Source organism: Pseudochaenichthys georgianus, chromosome 17, assembly GCF_902827115.2.
Source record: "Pseudochaenichthys georgianus chromosome 17, fPseGeo1.2, whole genome shotgun sequence".
NCBI lineage: Eukaryota > Metazoa > Chordata > Actinopteri > Perciformes > Channichthyidae > Pseudochaenichthys > Pseudochaenichthys georgianus.
In genome coordinates, this window is record NC_047519.1 from 33,456,035 (window position 1) to 33,480,986 (window position 24,952).

The following is a 24,952-nucleotide window of genomic DNA, read 5'->3' on the forward strand; positions in this document are numbered from 1 at the left end:
ATGTAGCTTGGGACCCTTATAGGGGCCCAGATGCCCTTCTTTTTTGTTTGTCCCACATCTCTAACATGTTGGTGTGTTTCCTCTTTTCTCTTAGGACCAGTACAAGTTTTGCTATGAAGTGGCGCTGGAGTACTTGAACTCTGGGTAACTCGGAGCTGCTGAACCCACCAGAGACTTTGAAATTGGGACAACATTACAATACAGCAGACTGCAGCTCACATGTGTGCATTGTGCTAAGTGTGTGTATGTGTTGCTAACTGGACAGGAGCGAGGTACACACACAACCATACATGCGGCTCCTTTGACCAGCTCCCCCTTTTCCTTCTTGTCAGTGTAAATGGGGAAGGTAACAGAGTTGTACAGTGTTAAATATCGCAGCCTGTTTCTGTCAGTGTCGGCTGAGGAAGCCGGCAGGAGCACAATTAAGTTGTTTTTTTCTGCTCTGCAGTGAGCCGCCTCTCTCTGGATCCTTCTTTCTCTCTGCATCGCTCTCTCTCAGCCGCCTGTAGTCCCGTGGTTGTTGCCTTGATCCTCATTGGACGATAAGCGTTAAATACTCTGTGGAATGTGATACACTGTACATAATGTGTTGATTTTATTCTCTTTTTTTTTTACTTTGAAAAGTCATTTAATGCGGGAGCTCAAAGCCTAAATGTTACTAAATGTCCTGTAAATCGATGATTATTGCTTCATACTGTGTGTTGGGGACAGCTGGCTCAGTCTACATCTGCTTACCTTATTTCCTGTACAGGGATCCAAAGCTTTATTTGCACTCCCATTTGAATTCTCGTTGTGCATATTGTACATATTTCTGTAGATTATTTATTCACAGTATGTACTTTTTTTGTGACTCTCAGTAAGTGACAATCATATGTTCTATAGGTTTGGGTTATTGACTGTAACGTGTGCTCTCTTTTTTCTTTCTTTTGTCATCTTGTGTGACAGATCGATTCCATTGTAAAGAAAAAAGATATTCTATAAATGTATCTACAATATGAACATTGGATTATGTGTTGATTCCTCTTGCCTGAGTGGAGTTGGAATAGATGGCATTAGGGCGACATCTGTTGGAGAGATGAGGAATAACACACAGCTCCATGTTTACACTTTTTACAGGCGCCTCAGTATTAAACCGTTCATGATTTATCTCTTCAACAAAGCTGTTGTACTATTATACGAATGATGTCTTGCATACACTGTAATTGGATATAGTTGGTATGAAGCTATATTTGTTCAATGATTTTAAAATATAAGTTTTCACAGGCTGAACAGTGACAAGATGGACCCTGATTGGACAGCAACGTTAAAACCATAGGTTAAAACGGGTAAAATATCGTAAATCATGTCAAATGTCTTCTAATACGCAGATTTAAGAAGAGATTTAGAGATAGTATGATATGATGTATGATAATGTTGAACAGTTGGACTTAAAATATGCTTTTTGTCATTTAAAAACACAAAAACGATTCTAATATTTTTAAGCTGACAACTATGATTCTAATATAGGAATATAACAGTGTACTGTTAAATGTAGAGGATGGTTGACTGTCTGGTTTGAATTGGATACATTTATAGAACTAAATATATTGTCAGTGACATCTTGTAGCGTGACTGAATATTGTTTGTTTGAGTTTCACAACATGTATCCATATGTTATGTACTACATCTATTTGGTTTTTAAGTGTGCTTTTGATAAACGCTATTCTCATTTTGTCAATTAAAAGTATGTGATGCATTGTATACAGGAGGAACACCTCAGGAAACAAAAGAGTGAGACTCCATTACTACAAGTCTTACATTATTTTCTGGAAAAAATGTTACATGAAGAAGTTGTATTTACCAAGTTGTATTTACCAAGTCTAAACATATTGGAGAACACATGATGTATACATATGTTGTCCATTCAAATGAAAAGTATTTGCAAAAAAGTAAATCCGTTGAATCTCAATTTTAGATCCATTTGGATCTCTGCCCTCTGATTTATGGGGGTGTGTCTCCCCCTGGTGGAGTAACCTGTTCCTACACCAACTCATGCACAGAAGCGAATGACCCAGTAAATGTAACATTATTCATTCAGTTGCACTCATGACATGAGACTGTGTTCAAAACATTGTAATGTTACTGTTAACCTATTTTAGGTCTCATACATGAGGTGCTCGTAATATATTTTATTAGTAGATGTCTCTGGGAAGTCGACATCAAGCTTAATTTTAACGGGAATCTATAGGTGCAGAGATATAATTATTGACTACTGGCCCACAAATATAACTATTAAAAGTTCCAGTATACTGAGACGCAAATACTATCTTCATATTACTTATTTTTTTAGCAATGATTCAGCAAATTAGCTCTCACCACTTTTGTGTAAACTCTTCCTGTGGGCAGTGTTGGAACTGCACACAGTATCTTCAATAACTAGTTTAATGGACAACTTCTGCTCTTCTACTGTAGCTGTTAATAAAGGAATACTTCACCCACAAAGTGATAATTTGTATATAATTTACTCACTCTTATTTACCTGAATTATTGAGAAAAAACTAAAAAGTGATGAGTTGAGGCCGCAAAACATCTGTTTACAAACTCTCATACAACCTAGCTCACTACTTCCTAAAGATACATTTTCTTTGTCAATACCAAGCTGACTTAAAATATGGGACGGTGTGAGCATTTTTGCTTAAATCTTTCTACTTAAAACACCTTTACGTAAGCGGTGTCAAGATTGCAGAGGCATACTGTTCACCTGTGTTCATTTTCTCCTAAAGATAACACTGGTGGAGTAATTGATATACACGTTATCATTTTGGGGGTACTGTATTCCTTTCATCAATACATTTCTAGGGTTTTTTAATCTGGAACATGCATTAATTAAAAGTGAGTACAGCAATGGGATCTAATTAGATTCTGCTTTGAAACAATGTAAAGAAAGACCAAGTGTGGCTCCAGCTGCAGCACACTTGAAGCTTTTGACCACAAGAGGTCAGTGTAAAAAATCTTTTCCATTGGTATTATGCAGAGAAATAATGAAATAAAGGTGTTTTAATTGGCATACATTATGCATGCACTGTGCATCTTTCTTTTGCAATTCTACAGTTAATAGTCCGAGATATAAACCCTCGGACTTGGAAACTTATTAACAACTCACTATGTGCACAATTGCCATCTTTTCCTGCATTGCATATTAAAAGATCCATGACGGACTGAGCTCTTGGCATCCTAATTCTTAAAAAATGTAATTTTAGGCTTGCGTTAGCCCTTATTGCACGGTCTGTCTCTAGCAGGGCCTTGAAGATCCCTCTTGGACAGAGGAAGGAATCTCTGGCACATCTTCATGAAGCTGAGGCCTCGTCTTTCCCCCTCACACAGTGTTCCAGTCGGTCAGAGCTGCAGGCGCTGTGGCACCAGGGAAGGTTTCATATTTCATTGCAGGACTGAATTATTTCTCTGTTCACACAAGGACACCGGGGGAGTGGAGGAGTTGGAGATGGAGGAGACCTGGAGCCGCTCTGCTGCTGCTGGGTGAGTTTACTCCAGATGTTCCCTGAGACAAAGTCCAGAAGCACAGGGACAACATCTGGACTCACAAACACAGAACAATGTGTGTCTATGCAATCCTTAACTGAGATTTGTACCACTTGTATGCAAAAAATAATAATCAAAAGCCAAGAAAGTGCAATAGTTTATTTCTGAGTCCTCCTCTGATTCAGCTGGGCTTCAGGCACACACACACAGATACATTTGTTTTCCTAATGATGTTTAGAAAACCGTGTCAATAAATGATTTGCTGTATGCATGGATGGATTACTGAACACTCAAGCAAAGGCCCAGGGGGAGCTGGTGGGCATATTGTGTTCAATGTGATGTAGTATTCAGTATAATATCTGTGCAGAGCAGTGTCGGCAAAAATACATGAATATCAAAAAGAAACTCAAAACAACTGCCAAACGATGCAGAACAACCACAATGAAACTTAAAATGACCAAAAGAGATACAAAACAACTGGAAAAAGACTCGCGATGATACAAAATAATGAAAACAACTAGAAAAATTAGAGAAAACATCCTCGAGATGCAAACCAACATCTTGGAGACACAGAAAGACCACAAAGAGACACTAAAAGACCACATTCAAAATGTTATAATACTCAAAACATTCTCAAGAAGGAACACAGACCCTCAGAACAACCCTAACTAAACGCATTCAAAAATATAAATACAACTAATTCTCATAGCTTTATTCCATAACCTCTAATGTAATTTGACAGTGGGTTCGGTCATTTTGCGAGAATCAAGTTTCACATTTTCCAAAATGGTAGGTATTACATTGGGGCATACATTTTGTATGAGATGCAACAGAGCAGAGCAAGGGCACTGCTGCAGATGCATCAATTCTGTTTGTGTAGCATCCCACGTCCAGGAGATGGCAGCGCAGAGCAGCAGCTTACGCACACGCACACACATACACACGCACACGCACGATGTCAGCTAAAGGCAACAGCAGCTCGTCGAGAACCCTCTTCACTCTGTTATACTCCCAATGTGTCCTAAATCTCCACTGGCACGCTCATATTCAAATGAAGTAATTAACATGTTATTCCCCAAAGATAATATTTCATTAAACCGGGAAATAAATTAGAGTTCTGAAATGAGTTAAATGATCGGATAATGAAGGTGATGATGAGTATAAAAGCAGATATTTCATACAATTTAAAGTATGTTTTCTAATGCTATTAATCGCACACTTCTCAATGTGTATCTCAGATAGATGTATGTTAGCCTTTTAATTTGTCTCTATCTTGAATATGCATGTTTAATTGATAGCATCATATTTTCTCACACTCAGTGTCCTCTGTGCTGATGTAACAATGCAATGAAATAGCCAATGAATTATTAATAACTCCATGATTGCCGATGAAACACTAAGCGGTGTACTTTCTCATAATCAAGGTGCTCGCTGAAAGTGCAGCCTCCTCTAAAAGAACCCTCCAGCACTCTCACATACACCACTGCGGATTCTCACACACACACACACACACACACACACACACACACACACACACACACACACACACACACACACACACACACACACACACACACACACACACACACACACACACAGGTCAAGGGGTAGCTGAAGCAACTGGAGCACAACAGCCTGTGTCCATCTCCAGGGACCGGATTATCTTTGTTCCCTCTATCTCTCTCTCCCTCTGCCTGCCTTCATCTATTTACCAACCCTCACTCACACTCTTTTTTTCCCTGAAACAATTGAACAGAATGAACTGTGAATCTGTGACAGCACAAGTAGACATCTTGTTCACTTGCCCTCATGTGGCTTTCCATTCTGTGTATTTTAATATTCAACAGAGTGGGATTAGATTCATCATCTTTACACAATCTGAATTTGTTTAAATATCTGTAGTTTTGATAGGGATTTTATATTTGTTATACTTCTGTATGCTGGTTTTTCTCCTGGAGAATGATGCAGCAGATGTTTTGAGCTGACTTCTGAAAAATCCAGCGTATTTGCTTTCAATTTCAGCCATCGAGCGCTTGCCAAGGCGGAGCGAGCGATCAATCAATGGTCCAGCAGCTCAACATACAAAAAGCGCCCCTGTCGAGCCCTCACATCCGAGGCGAATCCATATCTCATATCTCCTCCATTTTCATGCAGATGGAGGAGAGGAGAGAGTAAGATGTCTGTGCTCTCCTGACATTGTTCCCCCTGACAGTTTGATGTGATTGCATTGTCACAGTTTGCTGGCGCTGTAGTATACTCTGGATTAGAGGCTGCATGAGACAGGCCTGAAACAGTGTTCCTGGGTACAGCTGTGGCCTGAATATTTCAGTAGTTTAAGACTACATATTTTAGAAGTTGCAAGCTTAGTGTCAACCCACAAGTGGATAGCCTAGTTTGGTGTATGACTGGCCTTTTTAATCACTTCTCCCCTGGGTTTTTTTAGTATTTCCATCAAGCAAAAACATGTATGCAGTGCACCAACATGTATGCACTATGCACATGCATAAACGCTGGTGTCGGAATATCAATCCCCATCATGTCAAAAATCCTCAAGATGCAAGACAATATTGGGCATCTGCCCGAAGGTCAAGTCGTCTTCAAAGTAAATCTAATTTCTGACGACTCTGCCCCCATGTTGCCGTGGCAGCCAACAGCCCCTCTCTGCATAATGATCAGTCTGTTGCCATAGCAGCCCCGTGGAGCTTTCCTGCCACTCAGTCTAGCAGAGAAGACGAGTGAACCGGCGGTGCCCCCATCCGGAGAGGCCTGCATGTCTTCATCTGTTGCCATGGCACCGTAATAGCGTTCTGGATGGATTTGGCATGGCAGGGAGTCAGACCCTTTATCTTCCGACGCATTATATTGAGCCGAGCTCGTCTGTGTTTAGCCACTCGCAACATGGGGAGCAGACAAAAGGAGCAGAAGGGGGAGAAGGTGGATGTCAGGATGGTGTTTCTATATCCAGATCTGGAGTGGCGGTGCTGGGCTTAGATGTGCGGCGAGCTCATCAGGTGCTAATTAGGTGCTACATAGAGATGGTGTATGTTGGGGAGACATGGCTGACTAACCTGAGGTGGACTCTGCAGCTGACTCACTTTGTTAGGATCAGTGGTTTTGTGCAGTCATACGGCGCGTTTGCAGTGATGAGTCGTGAAAGAAGGACAGCAAGGCTAGCTCCACTTTAAAATAGAGTGGACATTTTTAAAAAGGAAAGGTGTTTAAAGGGCCAGTACCACCACAATACTGTTTCTATTTTACATTGGAGAAGGAATTGTGCAAATTGACATGCTGACAGTTGGTTCTTTGGATTCTCCATAACCAATCAGACTATTATCAGACTGACTGGGGCACTGTTTTTAATAATAATTAAAGCTTTTTTTTCATACATTTCTATCATGTTGGAGTTGGGAGATGGAGGAGACTGGGAGCTACCACGTGTAAATAGGTTTGAACATTTTGCAAATGTGGGTAACCTCCCAGATTCATTATTTACGCATAGCATCTAAATAAAAAAGAAACATGAGCCACAGCCTGAACATATTCCATATTCCCTACAGCTTTTCTTACATGGTGGGATAATAAATACTTCACTGCAAAATGGTACATTACATAACAGTCTCTTAGACGTTAACCTTGTAGCGTATTATGGGGCCAATCAAAGGGTGAAGGTTGTTTACTGCCAGTGCTTCACCCGCTGGGCTTTGCTTGTGAGATGATGGCGGTGCTGGGACTACTTCCTCCTGACATGTGTTAACCTCACTCTGAGGGCACAGGGGTTGTGCATGGTGATGGATGTTTGTGGGATCTGCTGTTTACCTGCTCAGACGTGGAATAAAATACATTTAGCTCAATATCTCACAACATGGGAGGAGCGTCATCTTTGTATTTTTAAAGGACGTCTTTGTTGGTGTGTTGCTTCCTCCTTGTCGTCCAATGGGAATAACTTGTTAGAGGTCTAGTAAAAGCGCCACTGTCCATAATCCTGTTATTTGACACTGGAGTGTGTGGAGGTCTCATGGCATGACCCCTCTGTGTTAAAGCTCCTCTCTCTGGTCTGTCTGAAGGTCAAGAAGATGGGGAATACTTTAGGAAATACTTTAGGAAATATTTTTTGTTGCAACTTAGTCAAACGTGCCATCCACTGACTGGATAAAAGTCCTTCTTATTTAAAAGTAGGACCTAACTTGTCAATTTTTCATCCAAATGCAGCTGACAGCGGAGGACCCGGAAGGGGTCTCGGGCGGACGGCCCGGGGGCAAGGCAGAGATCTAGGATGGGGTCTCGGGCGGACGGCCCGGGGGAAAGGCAGAGTTCAAAAAGGGGAACTTGGGCGGACGGCCCGGGGGCAAGGCAGAGTTCATAAAAGGGGGTCTCGGGCGGACGGCCCAGGGGCAAGGCAGAGTTCAAGGTGGGGCGAAAGCCAAACAGCTCCGGAGGCCGGGCAGGACCCGGTTTCGGGCCGAACAGGAACCGGAGCCGGTGGAACAGGCTTCGGCAGGATCCCCCACGGAAGAGGACCAGGAGTTGGCAGCACCCCCGGCGAGACAGATGATGGCGGGGCCTCCAACAGAACTGGACAAGGGGTTGGCAGTACCCCCGGCAGGACAGGTGATGGCGGGGCCTCCAACTGGACTGGACATAGAGCTGGCAGGATCCCCAGCGGAACCTCCAAAGGCACGGGACATAGAGTTGGCAGGACCCCTGGCAGAAGAGTAGTCGGCGGGCCTCCAACGGCACTGGACATAGGGTTGGCAGGAGAGTAGTCGGCGGGACACCCAACGGGACAAGACACAGGGTTGGCAGGACCCCCGGCAGGAGAGTAGTCGGCGGGGCCTCCAACGGGACAAGACACAGGGTTGGCAGGACCCCCGGCAGGAGAGTAGTCGGCGGGGCCTCCAACGGCACAGGACATAGGGTTGGCAGGACCCCCGGCAGGAGAGTAGTCGGCGGGACCCCCAACGGGACAGGACATAGGGTTGGCAGGACCCCCGGCAGGAGAGTAGTCGGCGGGGCCTCCAACGGGACAAGACACAGGGTTGGCAGGACCCCCGGCAGGAGAGTAGTCGGCGGGGCCTCCAACGGGACAAGACACAGGGTTGGCAGGACCCCCGGCAGGAGAGTAGTCGGCGGGGCCTCCAACGGCACAGGACATAGGGTTGGCAGGACCCCCGGCAGGAGAGTAGTCGGCGGGACCCCCAACGGGACAGGACATAGGGTTGGCAGGACCCCCGGCAGGAGAGTAGTCGGCGGGGCCTCCAACGGGACAAGACACAGGGTTGGCAGGACCCCCGGCAGGAGAGTAGTCGGCAGGGCCTCCAACGGCACAGGACACAGGGTTGGCAGGACCCCCGGCAGGAGAGTAGTCGGCGGGACCCCCAACGGGACAGGACATAGGGTTGGCAGGACCCCCGGCAGGAGAGTAGTCGGCGGGGCCTCCAACGGCACAGGACTTAGGGTTGGCAGGACCCCCAGTGGAACCTCCAACGGTACAGGACATAGGGTTGGCAGGACCCCCGGCAGAAGAGCAGTCTGCGGGACCTCCAACGGCTCAGGACATCGGGTTGGCAGGACCCCCGGCAGAAGAGTAGTCTGCGGGACCTCCAATGGCACATGAGTAGGGACTAGAGTGGAAACTCGAGAGGGCTTGAGAGGGAACTCGAGAGGAAACTTGAGAGTTTACTTGAAAGGAATCTCGAGAGGGAATTTGAACGGAGACTCGAGAGGGGATTTGAGAGGAAACTTGAGAGGGGATTTGGGTAGGAACTTGAGAGGGGACTTGAGAGGGGACTCGAGAGGGAACTTGTGTCGGTCGGTACGCCGACAGGACACGGGGAGCTGACGTTGGCTGGAGAGCCAACAGGAGACGAGGTGCTGGAGTCGGCCGGTACGCCGACAGGACACGGGGAGCTGGCGTCGGCTGGAGAGCCAGCAGGAGACGAGGTGCTGGAGTCGGCCGGTATGCCGACAGGACTCGGGGATCTGGCGTCGGCCGATGAGTCAACAGGTGACGAGGAGCCGGAGTCGGGACCATGACTGCTGGGGCCGGTACTTGAGCCGGAACCATGGCTGTAAGATCCAGTTCTGGAGCCGGAAACATGGCTGTAAGGTCCGGAGCTAAAGCCTGGATCATGGCTGTGTGGGCCGGCTTTGGAGCCGGAATTGAAGCCGGAACCATGGCTGCCGAGGCCGGAACTGGGGCCGGAACCATAGCTGCTGGGGCCAAAACTGGGGCTGGAACCATAGCTGCTGGGGCCAAAACTGGGGCTGCAACCATGGCTACTGGGGCCAGAACTGGGGCCGGAACCATGGCTGCTGGGGCCATAACTGGGGCCGGAACCATGGCTGCTGGGGCCAGAATTCGGTCTGGAACCATGGCTGCTGGGGCCAGAACAGGGGCCGGAACCATAGCTGCTGGGGCCAGAACTTGGGCCGGAACCATGGCTGCTGGAGCCAGAACTGGGGCTGGATCCATGGCCGCTGGGGCCAGAACTAGGGCTGGAACCATGGCTACTGGCGCCAGAACTGGGGCCGGAACCATAGCTGCTGTGGCCAGAACTGGGGCTGGAACCATGGCTGCTGGGGCCAGAACTGGGGCTGGAACCATGGCTGCTGGAGCCAGAACTGGGGCTGGATCCATGGCCGCTGGGGCCAGAACTGGAGCTGGAACCATGGCTACTGGGGCCAGAACTGGGGCTGGAACCATAGCTGCTGGAGCCAGAACTGGGGCTGGATCCATGGCCGCTGGGGCCAGAACTAGGGCTGGAACCATGGCCACTGGGGCCAGAACTGGGGCCGGAACCATAGCTGCTGTGGCCAGAACTGGGGCTGGAACCATGGCTGCTGTGGCCAGAACTGGGGCTGGAACCATGGCTGCTGGGGCCAGAACTGGGGCTGGAACCATGGCTGCTGGGGCCAGAACTGGGGCTGGAACCATGGCACTTTGGGCTCGTGCTGCTAACCTGGCCTTGCGACTCCTTCTTTTAGGAGCCGTTTGGAGGCTCCGTGGACCTCCAAAAGCCAGACGAGTACCAGCGAATGGCTCCTGGACTGTAGCAAACACTGGGTGAGAAGCAGGGGCTGACGCCAGACGGACCACACCGATGGGAATTGGGAGACCTGGGTCTATCAGGATCAGGAAAACAAACCGTGAGGTAATCCAAAAGCCTGGCAGGTAAGAATTTAACCAAATCTTGATTCTTCATTGTAAGGTTGAATGCTTCTGCCAGAGCAGCATCTCGCTGTTGAACCCTGACTGTTGAGCTCCTATCTATCGATGAGCGCAGTCAAACAAAGAAAATGTATAATCCAATAGTTCCTGCTCAAACGGATCTGCTGGGCCCATATCTCAGGTCGGTTCGTAATGTTACGGTGTGTGCAGGAAGCAGGGCCCAAATGCAGATTAAAGTGTCAAAAATATCTCCTTTATTTCAAGGCTATACTATAAACAAAGACAGAACAGAACACTCACCGAAGACCAGGTCATAACACAAGACGAACCGAGAAAGACAGACAGAAAAACCAGAACTTAAATACACACAAGACTAATCATGCAAACAAGACACAGGTGAGGAGGGAGGAGAAAACACAGGGACACCAGGTGAACACAATCGGGAATCAGGGAGGGAAAACAGACAGAAGGCAACAGGCAAAACAGGAGGTGAACACTTTTCACAACAAAACAGGAAACCAAAGACAGAAAAAGACAAAACAAAACACAACACAGACAGATGATACTCAACTATATTTATCAATCAAGCCTGATGAAATTAATCATCTAAATAAAATTCAAGACTGCCTTAAGGACTTAAAAACGTGGATGACCTTAAACTTTTTGATGTTAAACACGACCAAACCTGAAGTTATTGTACTTGGCCCGAAGAATCTACGAAACAAATTATCTAAAGACATACTAACTATGGATGGCATTAATTTGGCCTCCAGTGAGACTGTAAGGAATCTTGGTGTTATATTTGATCAGGATTTATCCTTTATCGCCCATAAAATCAATTTCAAGGACCGCCTACTTCCATCTACGTAACATTGCAAAAATCAGGCATATCTTGCCTCAAAACGATGCAGAGAAACTAGTCCATGCATTTGTTACTTCTAGGCTGGATTATTGTAACTCCTTATTATCAGGGAGTACCAAGAAGTCAGTCAAGTCGCTTCAGCTGATTCAAAATGCTGCAGCTCGTGTACTAACCAGAGTTAGGAAAAGGGACCACATTACTCCTGTTCTGGCTGCCTTACACTGGCTCCCTATAGAACACAGGATAGAATTTAAAATTCTTCTTCTCGCCTACAAAGCCCTTAATGGGCAGGCGCCATCTTACCTTAAAGAACTCATTATACCCTACTGTCCTACTAGGGCATTGCGTTCCAAGAATGCAGGGTTGTTGGTTGTTCCTAGAGTCTCTAAAAGTACAATGGGAGCCAGAGCCTTTTCTTATCAAGCTCCACATTTGTGGAATCAGCTTCCAGTTTGTGTTCGGGCGACAGACACCCTATCCGTTTTTAAGAGTGCGCTTAAGACCTTCCTTTTTGATAAAGCTTATAGTTAGGGCTGATTAGATTCAGCCCCTAGTTTTGCTGATATAGGCTTAGTTTGTCGGGGGACATCTTACTTCTTCCTTCTCTCTGTCTATACCCGTGTACTCTCATGTTCCGATTAACCCGGCTTCCCCAAATTTCTTTCTTTTTGGTGTCTCTATACGCCGGGATCCGGAGTCATGGATGATCCTGCGGTCCTGTGTCCTGGATCGCGAGCGCTGGATCTTGAGTCGTGGCTGTGGTCCTGGATCATCGGTCCTGGATGGATATCCTCGTGGATTCATCTTCCTATTATACACACATGCATTTCCAAACATTTGGACTACCTATGTTGCAAATGTATTATCTTTTCAATTTACACACGGCATCTATTGCACGTCTGTCCGTCCTGGGAGAGGGATCCCTCCTCTGTTGCTCTCCCCGAGGTTTCTCCCATGTTCCCTTTAAACTGTGGGTTTTCTCCGGAAGTGTTTCCTTGTACGATGTGAGGGTCTAAGGACAGAGGGTGTCGTATTGTCATACTGATATTCTGTACACACTGTGAAGACCACTGAGACAAATGTAACATTTGTGATATTGGGCTATATGCATAAACATTGATTGATTGATTGATTGATTGATTGATTGATTGATTGATTGATTGATTGATTGATTGATTGATTGATTGATTGATTAGAAAGTAACTCAGCTACAGTAAAGCCCATGTTAGCCAGTGCGGACCGGCCAAAGGTAGCTCCTCTTAGCCGTCCCCCGGCAACTCCCGAGCAGCAGGGAGACTGGGTGACTGTTCAGAAGGGGCATAACACGAAACCCGCAGGTCCCCACCAACCCGTTCACCTATCTAACAGATATTCCCCACTCAACGAGACACCCGCTGAGAAAATGTAAAGCCAAACCTCAGCATCTAACAGGCCCTTAAGAGAAGAAAATGACCTCAGATTAGATCCTTCTTTCAGCCTCGTCTTCAGACCCCTGGAGTAATTATTTCCATAGTGGATAAAGCTGCTCTACGCTTTCCTTGCCCTCCATCTGATCTCCATCTGATCTCCATCCTCATGCTCTCCCGTCCATCCTTAGGACCTGCAGGGCTCAATACTCCACATCCAACTAGCCAACGTACGTGTCGGCCATCTCTTCTTATCATGTCAGGCTGCAGGGAGGTCCTCGGACATTCTGCCTTGAAGCATGTCTTTCCAGATGTAAGAAGACAGCATCTGGTGTTACCATCGCCCGCCCCTCAGTGGGATATGCCCTCAGGAACTTCTTCTATAAGGAGCTGTTCAGACAAATCCATCACTGATGGACAAACTGCAGCAGAGGAACTGATCTCCTTCAGCTAAAGACAAGTGATGAAGCTACACTAGCAGCACTGAGAAATGAGTAGGAAACATTTGATGCATTGCAATTTGAGACACATACTGATGCCAGGGTCAGGTTTGACTGTCAACAGTTTGAACTGATTGATATGTCCAACCTTTCAGGGGCTGCTGGTGGCTGTTATATAATGATGCTCACAGGCTTTTTGTCTAGTAGTCACACAGCTGGTCCCTCTGTTACAACGATGCATCATTTAAATGTGAAGAGCACTTAGTTGTTGACTAAGTGAGCGCCCTCATTAAAGGACCCACAAACATGACACTGACTTCATTTCACCGACAGCCTATTTCAATAAACCATCGCTGAGATTATTTGTAAAAGGGAATGAAGTCGCTGAAATATTTCAGTCACCGTTAGTGCTGCGTACCTGGACTCACATTCAGGTTCAGGTCCGGACTCAAGTCCAGAGGTTCAGGTTCAGGTCCGGACTTATAAGTCCGGACCTGAACCCATGGCTTGTGTCAAGTTGTGTGAGTAACTAAAGTGAACTTATTGTGAGCTAATTATCAATTGAAAATTAACTCATAATCAACTCAAATTCAAACTCATCAGGTTTATTGTGCTCCCTTCCAACTTGTGTCTACATTTCTCTACAAAGTACAAATGTGCCACTTAGTCTACAAATGACTTATGACAGCAACTACAGTGAACTACTACAAAGTTCAAACATTTATTTCATAATATTTCAGTCACCGACCGTGCTTTAAACAATTCAAGCTGTTTTAATATACTCTGTGCCAGTGATCATCCTGTGTGTTCGTGACAATGCTACAGGAACAATTATATTCCAGTGACAAGCTTAAACCCGTTTAAAAGTTCAAAGAAACTGCAAAAACTAAAGGATAGTGACATGGTTTAAGGTTAAAATAAGATACAGAACAGAAACATTGAAAACGTATATAAAACACTGTTAAATAATTAGGGCTGTCAAACGATTACAATTTTTAATCAGATTAATCACAGCTTAAAAATTAATTAATCATGATTAATCACCATTCGAACTATGTCCAAAATATGCCATTTATTTATGTATATTGTTGTGGGAATGGAAAGATAAATGAAAGAAGGCAGATATATCAATTTAACATACAGTATCTATGTTTATTATAACATTTTTCTGCATGTCAAAATGAAAGACAACCCACACACCTATCAATCATCAAACCGTGGGGTCTTAATTCATTACGTGTTGATTTCTATCAACGGGGGAGTACTTCAGGAAAGTCGACAGAGGGGGGGGGGGGGGGGCTAGTGGAGTACTTCGTGACCACAGAGTGTGAACGTTGTGATCAGCTCCAGCGAAGGGGGGAGTCTCCCTCCGCAGCCGGTTGGCGTAGTTTTGGCACAGTTCCGTTGTACAGACCGACGTTAACAGCAGCCCTGTCTGTGCACACGGAGACCGACTCTGTCGTCCGGTGATCTAACCGCCTTCTGGAAAAGCTTCACAAGTACGTCGGTACGCAAATGCGCTTTGTGACACAAGTGACGGTACGCATTTCAGATTACGCACATACCCTGCGTACCAGTTATGTGCACCCCTGTACCAGAGCCATATTATTACTATTATATGGCTCTGCCCTGTACTACAGCAAAAGTATTCTGCGTCGGGACTTCCTGCAACAACACCACGCCGTTATCAAAGATGTTCTATTGAGAAGACGATCACTACGTGACAAAAGTTTTCAAAACCGTGGCTACTGAAATCAATCTTACTAACGGCTGTCTGTGCAATTTACTCCGCGCGAGTTGGCAGACTTTATTTGGCTTACTTTAACATCATTTTTCATGGTGGGGCTAAGCCATTTCTTGGTATGGGTGTAGCCTACCCCAGCGCTGCCACTGGTGGCATGTATGGGGCGGGCCATTCTGCACATGCGTTAAATGCGTTAAATATTTTAACGCAATTAATTCAAAAAATTAATTACCGCCGTTAACGCGATAATTTTGACAGCACTATAAATAATATATTGTTATACTTCTTATACTTACGCTGCAGCATGCACTTCTTGATTCCAAACTGCTATTGAACAGTAAGAAAACCAAAGCAATGCTTTTTGCTCCCAAGTCAGCGTCCTCTTGCCTCTCCATTGACACCCTTGATGGCGTCTCTGTTGAGTTTGTCGATACCTACAAATACCTGGGTTTTTGGTTGGACAGTAATCGGAACTTCAAACACCATATTGAAGTTCTGACAAATAAATTGAAATGCACTCTTGGCTTCCTTTTCAGACTTAAATGTTGTTTTTCAACTTCATCCCATAAAAGGTTGGTCTCTGGCTTAATCCTGTCCCAGCTGGACTACGGTGATACCACTTATAGAATCGCCTGTCCCACTGTTTTGGCCACACTTGACCCACTGTACCACGCTGCACTGCGTTATATATCAAATGCACCCTATAGGACTCATCACTGCACACTGTATAGCCTAACTGGATGGTCCTCACTTAGTATGCGTAGGATGCAGCATTGGTTTTTATTAATGTATAAAGCCATTTTAGGTAAGCTTCCACTGTACATATGTGCCAGATTTGCTCCAGGAGTCTTTTTTATTATGGTCCTTGGTCTTGGAATGACCTTCAATCAAGCCTAAAACTGAGGGCCCTTGTCTCTATAGCATGTTTTAAATTGAAGTTGTCTGAAGTCCTTACCACCAGCTGCTCTTGCAGTAATAAGTAGTGCACCTTTCTTACTGTCCTAATGTGCACAATGTAGTGACTGGTTTTTCGTCTTTTGTTTTCTTAGTTATGTTCTCTGTATTTTATATGTTTGTGTTATGTGTAACGTTGCTGCCTTCTTGGCCAGGTCAGCATTGTAAATGAGATTTTATGCTTTTTTATCTGGTTAAATAAAGATTAAATACAATTAAAAAAATAATTACCAACCTCAGCAAAAACTAAGTGTATTTTCTGTAAAGCTTACGGTGTTTAAGACTCTTTAAATCTGCAATAACAGTAAATGGACACATCACCCCCTTTTTTAATTGATATAGTGAACTTTCTACCAGACAGTTGCATATTTACTCATCCTGCAATTGGAGATCAATATTAGCATTTTCTGAGAGTTGTGTTCCTTTCTACCTGCTGCGTGTTAATGCTAAGTTAACTCTCTTTTAACTGCTCATGTCTCCTTAGGGAAATATCAGGCTCTTTATCCATTTAATGATCCACTATGTTCACCAGAAAGTCTCTTACTTTGTCAGTCTTTCATTTGGCGTAAAGCAGGATTTTTAGGACGTTCTTTCTGAAAAAGCTGCGCTCAACGGCCAATAAACAAAGCCATGTTGCAGTGAGAGTGAACCACAACAGTGAAGTTGCAGGCTAAACAGCTACGGACTTCTAGTTCATTGATTTGTATACAGAAAATCCATTTATATGGTGAAGAGTTGACGCTGCACACCAAGGGCACCATGTGCATTAACATAAAGCACAGTCAAAGTACATAAGCAACTGTCTTTGTCGATAATGTAGTTAAAACAAAAGAGTCAATCTGTCATTGTCCTGCCACCCTCCAGCGCTCTGAGTGTGTTCCTGGGGAAGTGATGAGGAGGCACTCTCCCTGGACCATTTGGACTGAGGCCAGTCGTCGTACAGGCAGCTTTGGTTGTTGTTTTTTCCTCACCTCCACCGTCTCTCCATATTTCTGCCTCCCACTCCCCCTGCAGCAGAAGGTGATAACAGTACAGCATGTCGGAGTTGTTTTACACAACCTATTCTGGTGCCTGCTCTCATAATGGTCGGCAGTGTGGATCCTCACCACTACTGTGATAAAAATGTGCTTTTTTGGCTTGTTTTCCAGGAAATGATAACAAGTTGACCACTAAGGTTAGACATGTGTTGTTGTTAAGTCGGAATTCACATGCCGCAGCCACTTTGTAAAATTAAAGGGGCCCTATTGTGCTCATTTTCAGGTTCATATTTGTATTTTGTGCTTCAACATTGACATGTCTCCATGCTTTAATGTTCAAAAAGCTCTTTATTTCTCTCACACTGCCTGTGCTGCAGCACCTCTTTTCACCCTCTGTCTGAAACCAGAGCCCAGTCTGCTCTGATTGGTTAGCTGGCCGGCTCTGTTGTGATTTGACAACCGCTTAGAGATGTCCTGCCCCTTAGCCTATCACGTACAATGTGTTGGGGTGCTAGCCAATAGAAGCGCCAGTGTGACAAAGTGATGTCACTATGTTCAGGATGCAAACAAAGAAGTCCAATGGATGCGTTTCAGGCAGGCGGGAGAGAAACTCCTTCTGGAGCGAACATTGTGATTTTAGCTTTTGCAGACCATGTACATGCACAAAAACCTATATAACAGACTACAGGAAAGCATAAACCCCCAAAAAGCATAATATGGCCACACAAAAACAACCCATCTAATGGTTGTAGTTGTATACAAGAACCAAAGCAGTAGACCGACCAGCAGACTGACATTATCATCCCTGGAGCCACACTGCAAGCATGGCTAAAAATATATCCAAAGTGATGTGATGCTTCCTGTCACAGGTTCCTGCAGAGAAATTCAAATGTATTTGTCGGTTGGAGCACTGCAATGCCCCGCTCAGAGGATGCTTTGGTTGCTATACTCCTAGCTCCTGTTTCTAGCATGTTTGTTTGTTAAGCGTTGGGGTTGCTATACCAGACCTTCCACCATTTCTCGTTTCCTGTGTATACAGTATTTGACTTAATTTGTTGTCCATTCATCTTGTTGTCCAGGTTTACAGTCTCATACCACATGGGACTAAACAAATATGGAGTCATGTCCAAGCTGCTCTCAGCATGGCAAGCCCAACCAACTCCCGCTGCTCTGACAGTGTGTCTGTTGCAGAATTTCTACCAGCAGACTGAGACAGACAGACGCCAACACCATCCTGTTTCACCAAGAGAAAGAAATAGATCTGGATAGGATACACACTTCAAAAATAAAATACATTAATCATCAAGCAGGCATTCACATGAAACCAATTTGGCAAGAGAGAGGAATACCTACAACATGCTGCAGAAGAAGTGCAGAAGAAGAGATTAGGGTTTAGCGGCTGTCATGGCAGCCACTGGATCGACAGACTGGGGGGATGGAGGGCTTTTGCCGATGGCCTAAGGTCCTCAGGGAATACAAAGGCCTAAGTAAGCGTTGCAGTAGACATGGTAATATATGATAGCTGCTCTAATCAATACTTAAATAATTAAGTGTATGTGAAGAAGTGGCTCGTAGAGATTGATCGAGACAAGATTTTCTGACGCCGCAATTCACTTTCTTTCAGCATATTTTAGCTAAATTAGTTAAAGTCCCGGTTTTGGACTCTTGCCACTCTCATCAGCATCATTTCTAGACGCAGCAGGCAACTGTTCAGCGAAAGATCTGATAAAAAACGAACACACTAACAGCCAAGCACCAAACTGCAGACGGATACAGTTAGCTGGGGAACATGGCGGAGGATTTAGCAGCTGAAGAGCAAGATATTTCCCTGCAGACCAATAACAGAGCTTGACGACTTACAATTCATCAGCTATCCAGAAACACAACACTAATAGATGTCAGTACTCTGTATCTGCTGGATGTTTCAACTGTTTGACACAACCTTTGCCTTATCAGCTTTATGGGATGATGATTCGTCAGTCATGTTTACAGTTTGTTTAGCTACTCCAAGTTGCGTGAAACTCAATTAACGTAGGTCTAAAATTGTTCATAAATAGACTGAAAATAATTATCTCCTTTGATGTTTGTTTTGCTTCTCTGCAAATTACATTGCCCTATATAAGTTTTGCTCTCTTGTTCAAACTTTACTCTCATTTGCTTTGTGTCTCTTCCTATCCCTTACTTTCTCTTTAGTACAGAAGATCCATTATGAAACACATTGCGTATTAATGAGATCTGTGACCTCTCCCTTACCCTGAAAAGAAAAGAGAATAACGCATAACCAATATTTATTTGATCTCCATATTGCTGCCTGTGTATTGAAGGGATGTCACAATCATATTTGTGGTTAATTTGTTTTATTCCCTGGGTCTGATACGAATGATAACACCTATAGCTTGAAGGTTAAACTGAATTTTCTAATCCGAAACCCCAAAGGCATGTCGTTACTCAAGTCATATCACTCAGTCAATTTACAGAGGATAAACTGCTATCTTCTGAATACAAGAGGAGAGTTTTTCAACTGTCCTTTGTTAGAAATTAAAATCAATGTTTTGATAGCATAGTGCACCTTAAACATACCGTCAGTTTAAATGCTGTTTTATACTGAAAAACCAGAAGTTCTTGTGCAAAACCAGTTGTTAAGCTTTTATTCTGAAAATCCTTCATCTCCGGTTAGCATGAGGCTAATATACCATTTACTATAGAGGTGAATTTAGCAGCGATATGATATGATGTTGCACAGCGAAACATACTGATTTCAACACTACAACTATAGACAAGATATTATTATTGTTGGATAAGGTACAGTTTATGTATACAGTACAGTATGTTATTGTTTACATATGTGGGTAGCATGTGACAACATTCGGAACGACCGGAAACCAAACTGCTGTGAAGTATTTCCTGTATTTTTTTGGAGTATTGATTACAGCGTTTAGAATGTGTTAAATGAAAAGTCATGAAATAGTTAAGGAGGAGAAAATGCGTGTTTAGATATATATTGAATGTACAATGTCTGTATCCTCTGATATGCGTAACAACGGACATTGAAACGTGGAGAGCCGGCCCGCAGGGAGGAGCCAGCAGAGGATATATAAACAGCGCGACCTGAGGGGTTCGGCCTCTTTCTCCGCTAGCGAGAGCCAGATACACAGCTGTATTTCTGTCGGACAATAGCCTGTTTGTAACATTACCACGCTTTTGTTAATTAAAGTACCAATTTGAAACAATCTCAGAGACTCAATTTAGTCTCCTTTTTAAGCTTCTCTCCTGGACGCGAGAATAACCAACACAGATAACACCTTCCAGCAGAAAAGGTTAATTTGACCGATAACACACATGAGTGCGAGCCCAGCCAAGCCTTAATTCATTGGGAAATGCTGATTAAAATATTAGCATATAAAAAGATGAATGACCTCAAAGATGCTCCGGATAAAAGCAGTCAAAAGTGGTTGTGTAAGGTCGACCACCGAGATGAAACCCCTTTTGATTGGAAGTACGTTTTCAGCCAGTTGCTACACAGCTGGGAGTGTGATGGAGATAAGTCATTAATGTGCTAAACATATGCACTGAAAAAGACTGTGTTGTCACTCAGATGAATAAGCAAATCATTTTGGGGATAGTCCATATTGTCAAATGCATAGCATATTGACTCTCAAAAGCCAAATTAATATAATGAAGTCCTTCATCTCAGCAGTCACATTTACATTTACTGATGTTGTTGAATAAGAATCAGATGTATTGCCAAGTAGGTTTATGGTGGATATGGTTCATATAAACACAGTAAGAAGAATTAAGTAAAATACTAACAAATAAAGCTATAATAATAAATAAATAAATAATAATAAAGTTATTAATTTAAAATAAAAACAGAGTATACACAAACAAAGAGAAATATTTACACAAAATATAAATATACAGAAAACTAAGCAATTCATATATTAATATTAAATAACTTTAACATTTTAATTTATAAGAAAATGCTCATAAAAATATTTGAGTTTAAAGTGGAAAGCTGTGCAGAATTTAAAAGCGTTGAACAGAAGTGTGCAAAATATACAGAGAGGTGTGTACTGTTCATAGTTATAAAATGAACAAGATTTTCTCACATAATCTGCACTTATGTAATGCATTGCATCTGTGAAGGGGGTAAGAGTGAGTGTCAGGGGGGGCCTTGTTGTGGGAGAATGTCACTCACTTAGCATTATGATTATCCAAAACAAAAAACATTCTGGTCTCCCATCAACCCACCTATAGTCCATGTGTGTCAGACTGTGAAAATACAATTAGCATTAGAGCTGTGAAAGAGACAAACTGGCCAAAAACCCACTTCGTGCTGAAATGATAAACGACTTATTTAGCCAAAGTCATCGAGTTAAGTCTGTGTTGCTGTTTTCCTCTCGTTTTCAGACCCAATGTTCCCAATGTTCTTTACTTTCTAGCCAGCTTCTTTAGACAGAACAATGGAAATATATTCATGTGTGTGTTTCTTCATTAATCAGCGAATGCTTTATCTACCGAGCATCCAAGAAAATGTCAATATTTTTGCTTTGTCACCCTGCAGCGTTTGACACTCAAGAGAAGCCGTGACGTAAGTGAAGGTCACGCAGCCAAAGACACCCCGTTCCTTCCACTTGGTTCACCTGCTCAGGTAATACTGTGCGACTGCTGCTGTATCCATGGCAATGAACCCCTGCAGATGCCCTCGGCCCGGGCTCCTCTGATTAGCATGCATGGCTGAGGCCTGCGCTCGGCCCTGATTGGTCTGTCAGCTCCTGGCTCTGGCTCTGGCTTTTCCCTGCAGATCCCCAGCTGGCTGTTCCTCCCCTCCCATCATGCTCACGCCTGCTGAGTTCCACATGACTCGTCCTCCAGGACCTGCAGACCATGCTCTCCTGTACAGTGAACGTCAGTGACAGCACGTCCTACTGAATCACGAGAAATGGTGGTGAAATCTCTAAATATGCAACCCAAAAAAAGAGGGTTTTCCTGGGCCCTCTTTTTTTGGGTTGCATATCTCTTATGTCATCATATTTCCTCTTGTTTCTCAGGGTGAGCTATTTTCTGTTTCCCCCCACATCCTATGCCATTTTGCAAGTCACGTATTTTCAGTGGGTGGGGGGGGGGGGGGCGAGTCTCAGAAGCCATACAAAAATATCCTGTGTACAAACCCCGTCTGCTGTCACTTCTGCCCTTTCATTTGATTCTCCACTGCCCCTGTCCCAACACAGATAAAAGAAACCTCTTCTAAGGTGTTTCGCGAGGCATTATAAAACGGTTGCCATGGATACCCAGTCTGAACAGGCTCCACATGCAGGCAGCAGAAGAGGAAATGACAGATGCATTTTATTTCCTAATTTTTTTTACAAAAATGCTTTTTTCTCCTGTAGGCTCACACGCTGATGGACCGTTGTGGTAAAAATACCAAAGATCAAGACCCTTAAAATACCTCTATGCGGCTATTTGTTGTGGTCCGTAAAGCAGCATTGGAGGGACTATTTGCCTCTTGCTCCACCGAGATGGGTTGAATGTTATTTTCTGCCTCATTTGGTCTTTGTTGTTTCTCCCTGAAGAGATGACCTATATTATCTGGGATGGGAGATCAAAGAAGGCTTTTCTTACTGAGATCCCATGAAGCTCGTATCTTACAAACCCTGAGTATCAGCTCTGATTGCACAACTGCCTCGCTGCACTGCGAAATGTGGCCATGAAGCTAAACAGTGGAAAAAAACTGTTTCTTTGTAGCTGCACATGATCCTGCAGTTTAGGAGGAACACAGATTTTGATGTTCAGGTTTGTAATTACTCGCCGTTCTTGTCATAATGCAGACTCTGCTCATTACGGTGTATTATCCTCCTCATAAGCATCTTCAGAGAAAGTTGAGGAATAAGATAATTTATACTTTTCCTTTTGCACACTTTCGCACAACTTGTCCGAGTTCTCCATGAGGGGCAATCTTCCAATACAGCAACATGTTTATTTGACCCATGAATTCCCATTAGTGTTACCAGCTGATGATATGCGACCGTGGGAATGAAACAAGGTCACCAATGGGAACAGGCTACCTGCTGGGAGCACGTGTCCACCAGTTGCTCTCCACTCCCAGCCCCCCCCCACTACCACACAATGATTATTTCTCCTTGTTGAACCGACTACCGGTCCGTGTATTTGCTCAAACCTGGGGTTTGTTCCATTTCCAGTTGCTCCACGTGATGTAGCAAGCTGCCGAACATAATACATGGTGCAGAAATGCCATATGTCTCCATGGCCTGTATCAGTCGCAACACGGTCATCTCATCTCATTAGCCACAACCAGAAAGCATCCCTAATGGTCATTCATCAAACAAGCCTGTGTTTTCCCTGAGGTACCCGAGCAGCGATGGTGCATGCGATGGTTAGTTGGGTGTGATTTATGAGGAGGTCATCCATTCTGCTGTTGGGTTGCCATTGGGCAAGATTAGGATCATTGTGGAGCTTCGGCCCATAACGGGAGGTCAACAGATTGATGTGAGTGTGTTTGATTCATTTCGGTTTATTCTTTAGGATGTTCGTTAGGTAAAGAATAATGATATATTTACAGTTTTTTTTCATGACCCTATTTTGTGCACTGATAGCATATGTGGTGATTTACGTCCATCGTGTGATCCTTTGGGAAATGTATGGAGTTCTAGCATCCAGGTTGTAAAATATTTGAGGTAAAACAAATGTGGGATAAAGGATAGGTTTGGTGATATTATATATTTGTATTTATGTCACGCTGACAATATTGTCTGTGTTTCCGAAAGCTTGACATGTCCTATTCATCTAAGCTACAGAGCTCCATTAATTTCTATAAACCATCAACAAACATCACTGTTGCACTGGGTTACATGTTCCTTCATTATGATGCATAAGGTAGGTTGTTTTTTTTGTCGACTGTAAATACTCCCTAGCCCAAATGTGTATCAATCCGCAGCTGGATATAGTCCCTTTTTTAAATATTATATCCATTCCTGTTTGAGTAGCTTTTTACTAAAACTACAATGCCCACTTGAGACAATTACTAAGCATTCTTTAAAAATAAAACGTTGACATTATTTTTAAAGAGTAATGGTGCATACATGCCACATCTTATCATATGGAGAGACCAATGCATTGTGGGGTGTTGGTCCTTTTATTTGATTTATTGGCAGTAAAGAAATCGTAAAAGTAATGAAAGCCTTTTTCTGATTGCACTGCTTGCACGTCAATAGTGTCAGAAAGCAGATTTTTCACTCCACAGTAACTCATAGCAGAGAACTTGTTTTTAGTTTAACGGATGGTCCCCTTAAATCTGTAACAGCTCTCAGTTACTGTGTCTTTATTTCTTAGGCCTAAAAAAATGGAGCACGGCTTGTATCTCTATAACTCCAAAGCCCTCTGACTCCTGCATCAAAACAGGACAGTAATGATGTTTCCTGGAGGGCGTTGATCTCACTTGGAGCCCTTTTTCCCAAGTTTCACCATCCAGCAATTAGCCAGGACAGCCCAGGCTTAAGAAATTAAATGAGCCGCCTGCAGCTCCTGATGCTGCTTCGGATATTTCGCTTAGCTGTGAACCACCATACTGCACACAGAGAGAGAGAGTGTCTGACAAGTAAAATAAGCTAGAGGGCAAAACCAATGCCTTTTCATGTTCCAGCTGTGCAGATACAGAACAGTCAGAAAAAAAGACGGGTAGATTTCAGAAGGTGATCAAGTATTTTTGACACTATGTGAGCCATACTGTGATGCGCCGTCACCTTGCAGTTGGATGTGCGAGGGATGATCGACACTTTGATGAGCATCATAAAATGGTATAGGAACTGTGTATAGGAGACGCATTACTCCAGGCAGACAGGACGGGAGAGTGGTGTCTTAAATA

General features: G+C 44.0%; 1 protein-coding gene across 4 annotated transcripts in view; it reads left to right on the forward strand.

Moving 5' to 3' along the window:
• The window catches only part of LOC117461989 (receptor-type tyrosine-protein phosphatase mu-like), a 190,459-nt gene extending 188,415 nt beyond the window's left edge, over positions 1-2,044 (forward strand). For all 4 annotated transcript variants that reach the window (XM_071206434.1, XM_071206433.1, XM_034104007.2 and 1 more), the window contains one exon: positions 95-2,044. In XM_071206434.1, coding sequence (XP_071062535.1) covers positions 95-148 — 54 coding nt within the window. In that variant the 3' untranslated portion in view covers positions 149-2,044. The remainder of the gene's footprint in view (positions 1-94) is intronic.
• Positions 2,045-24,952: the final 22,908 nt, after the last annotated feature.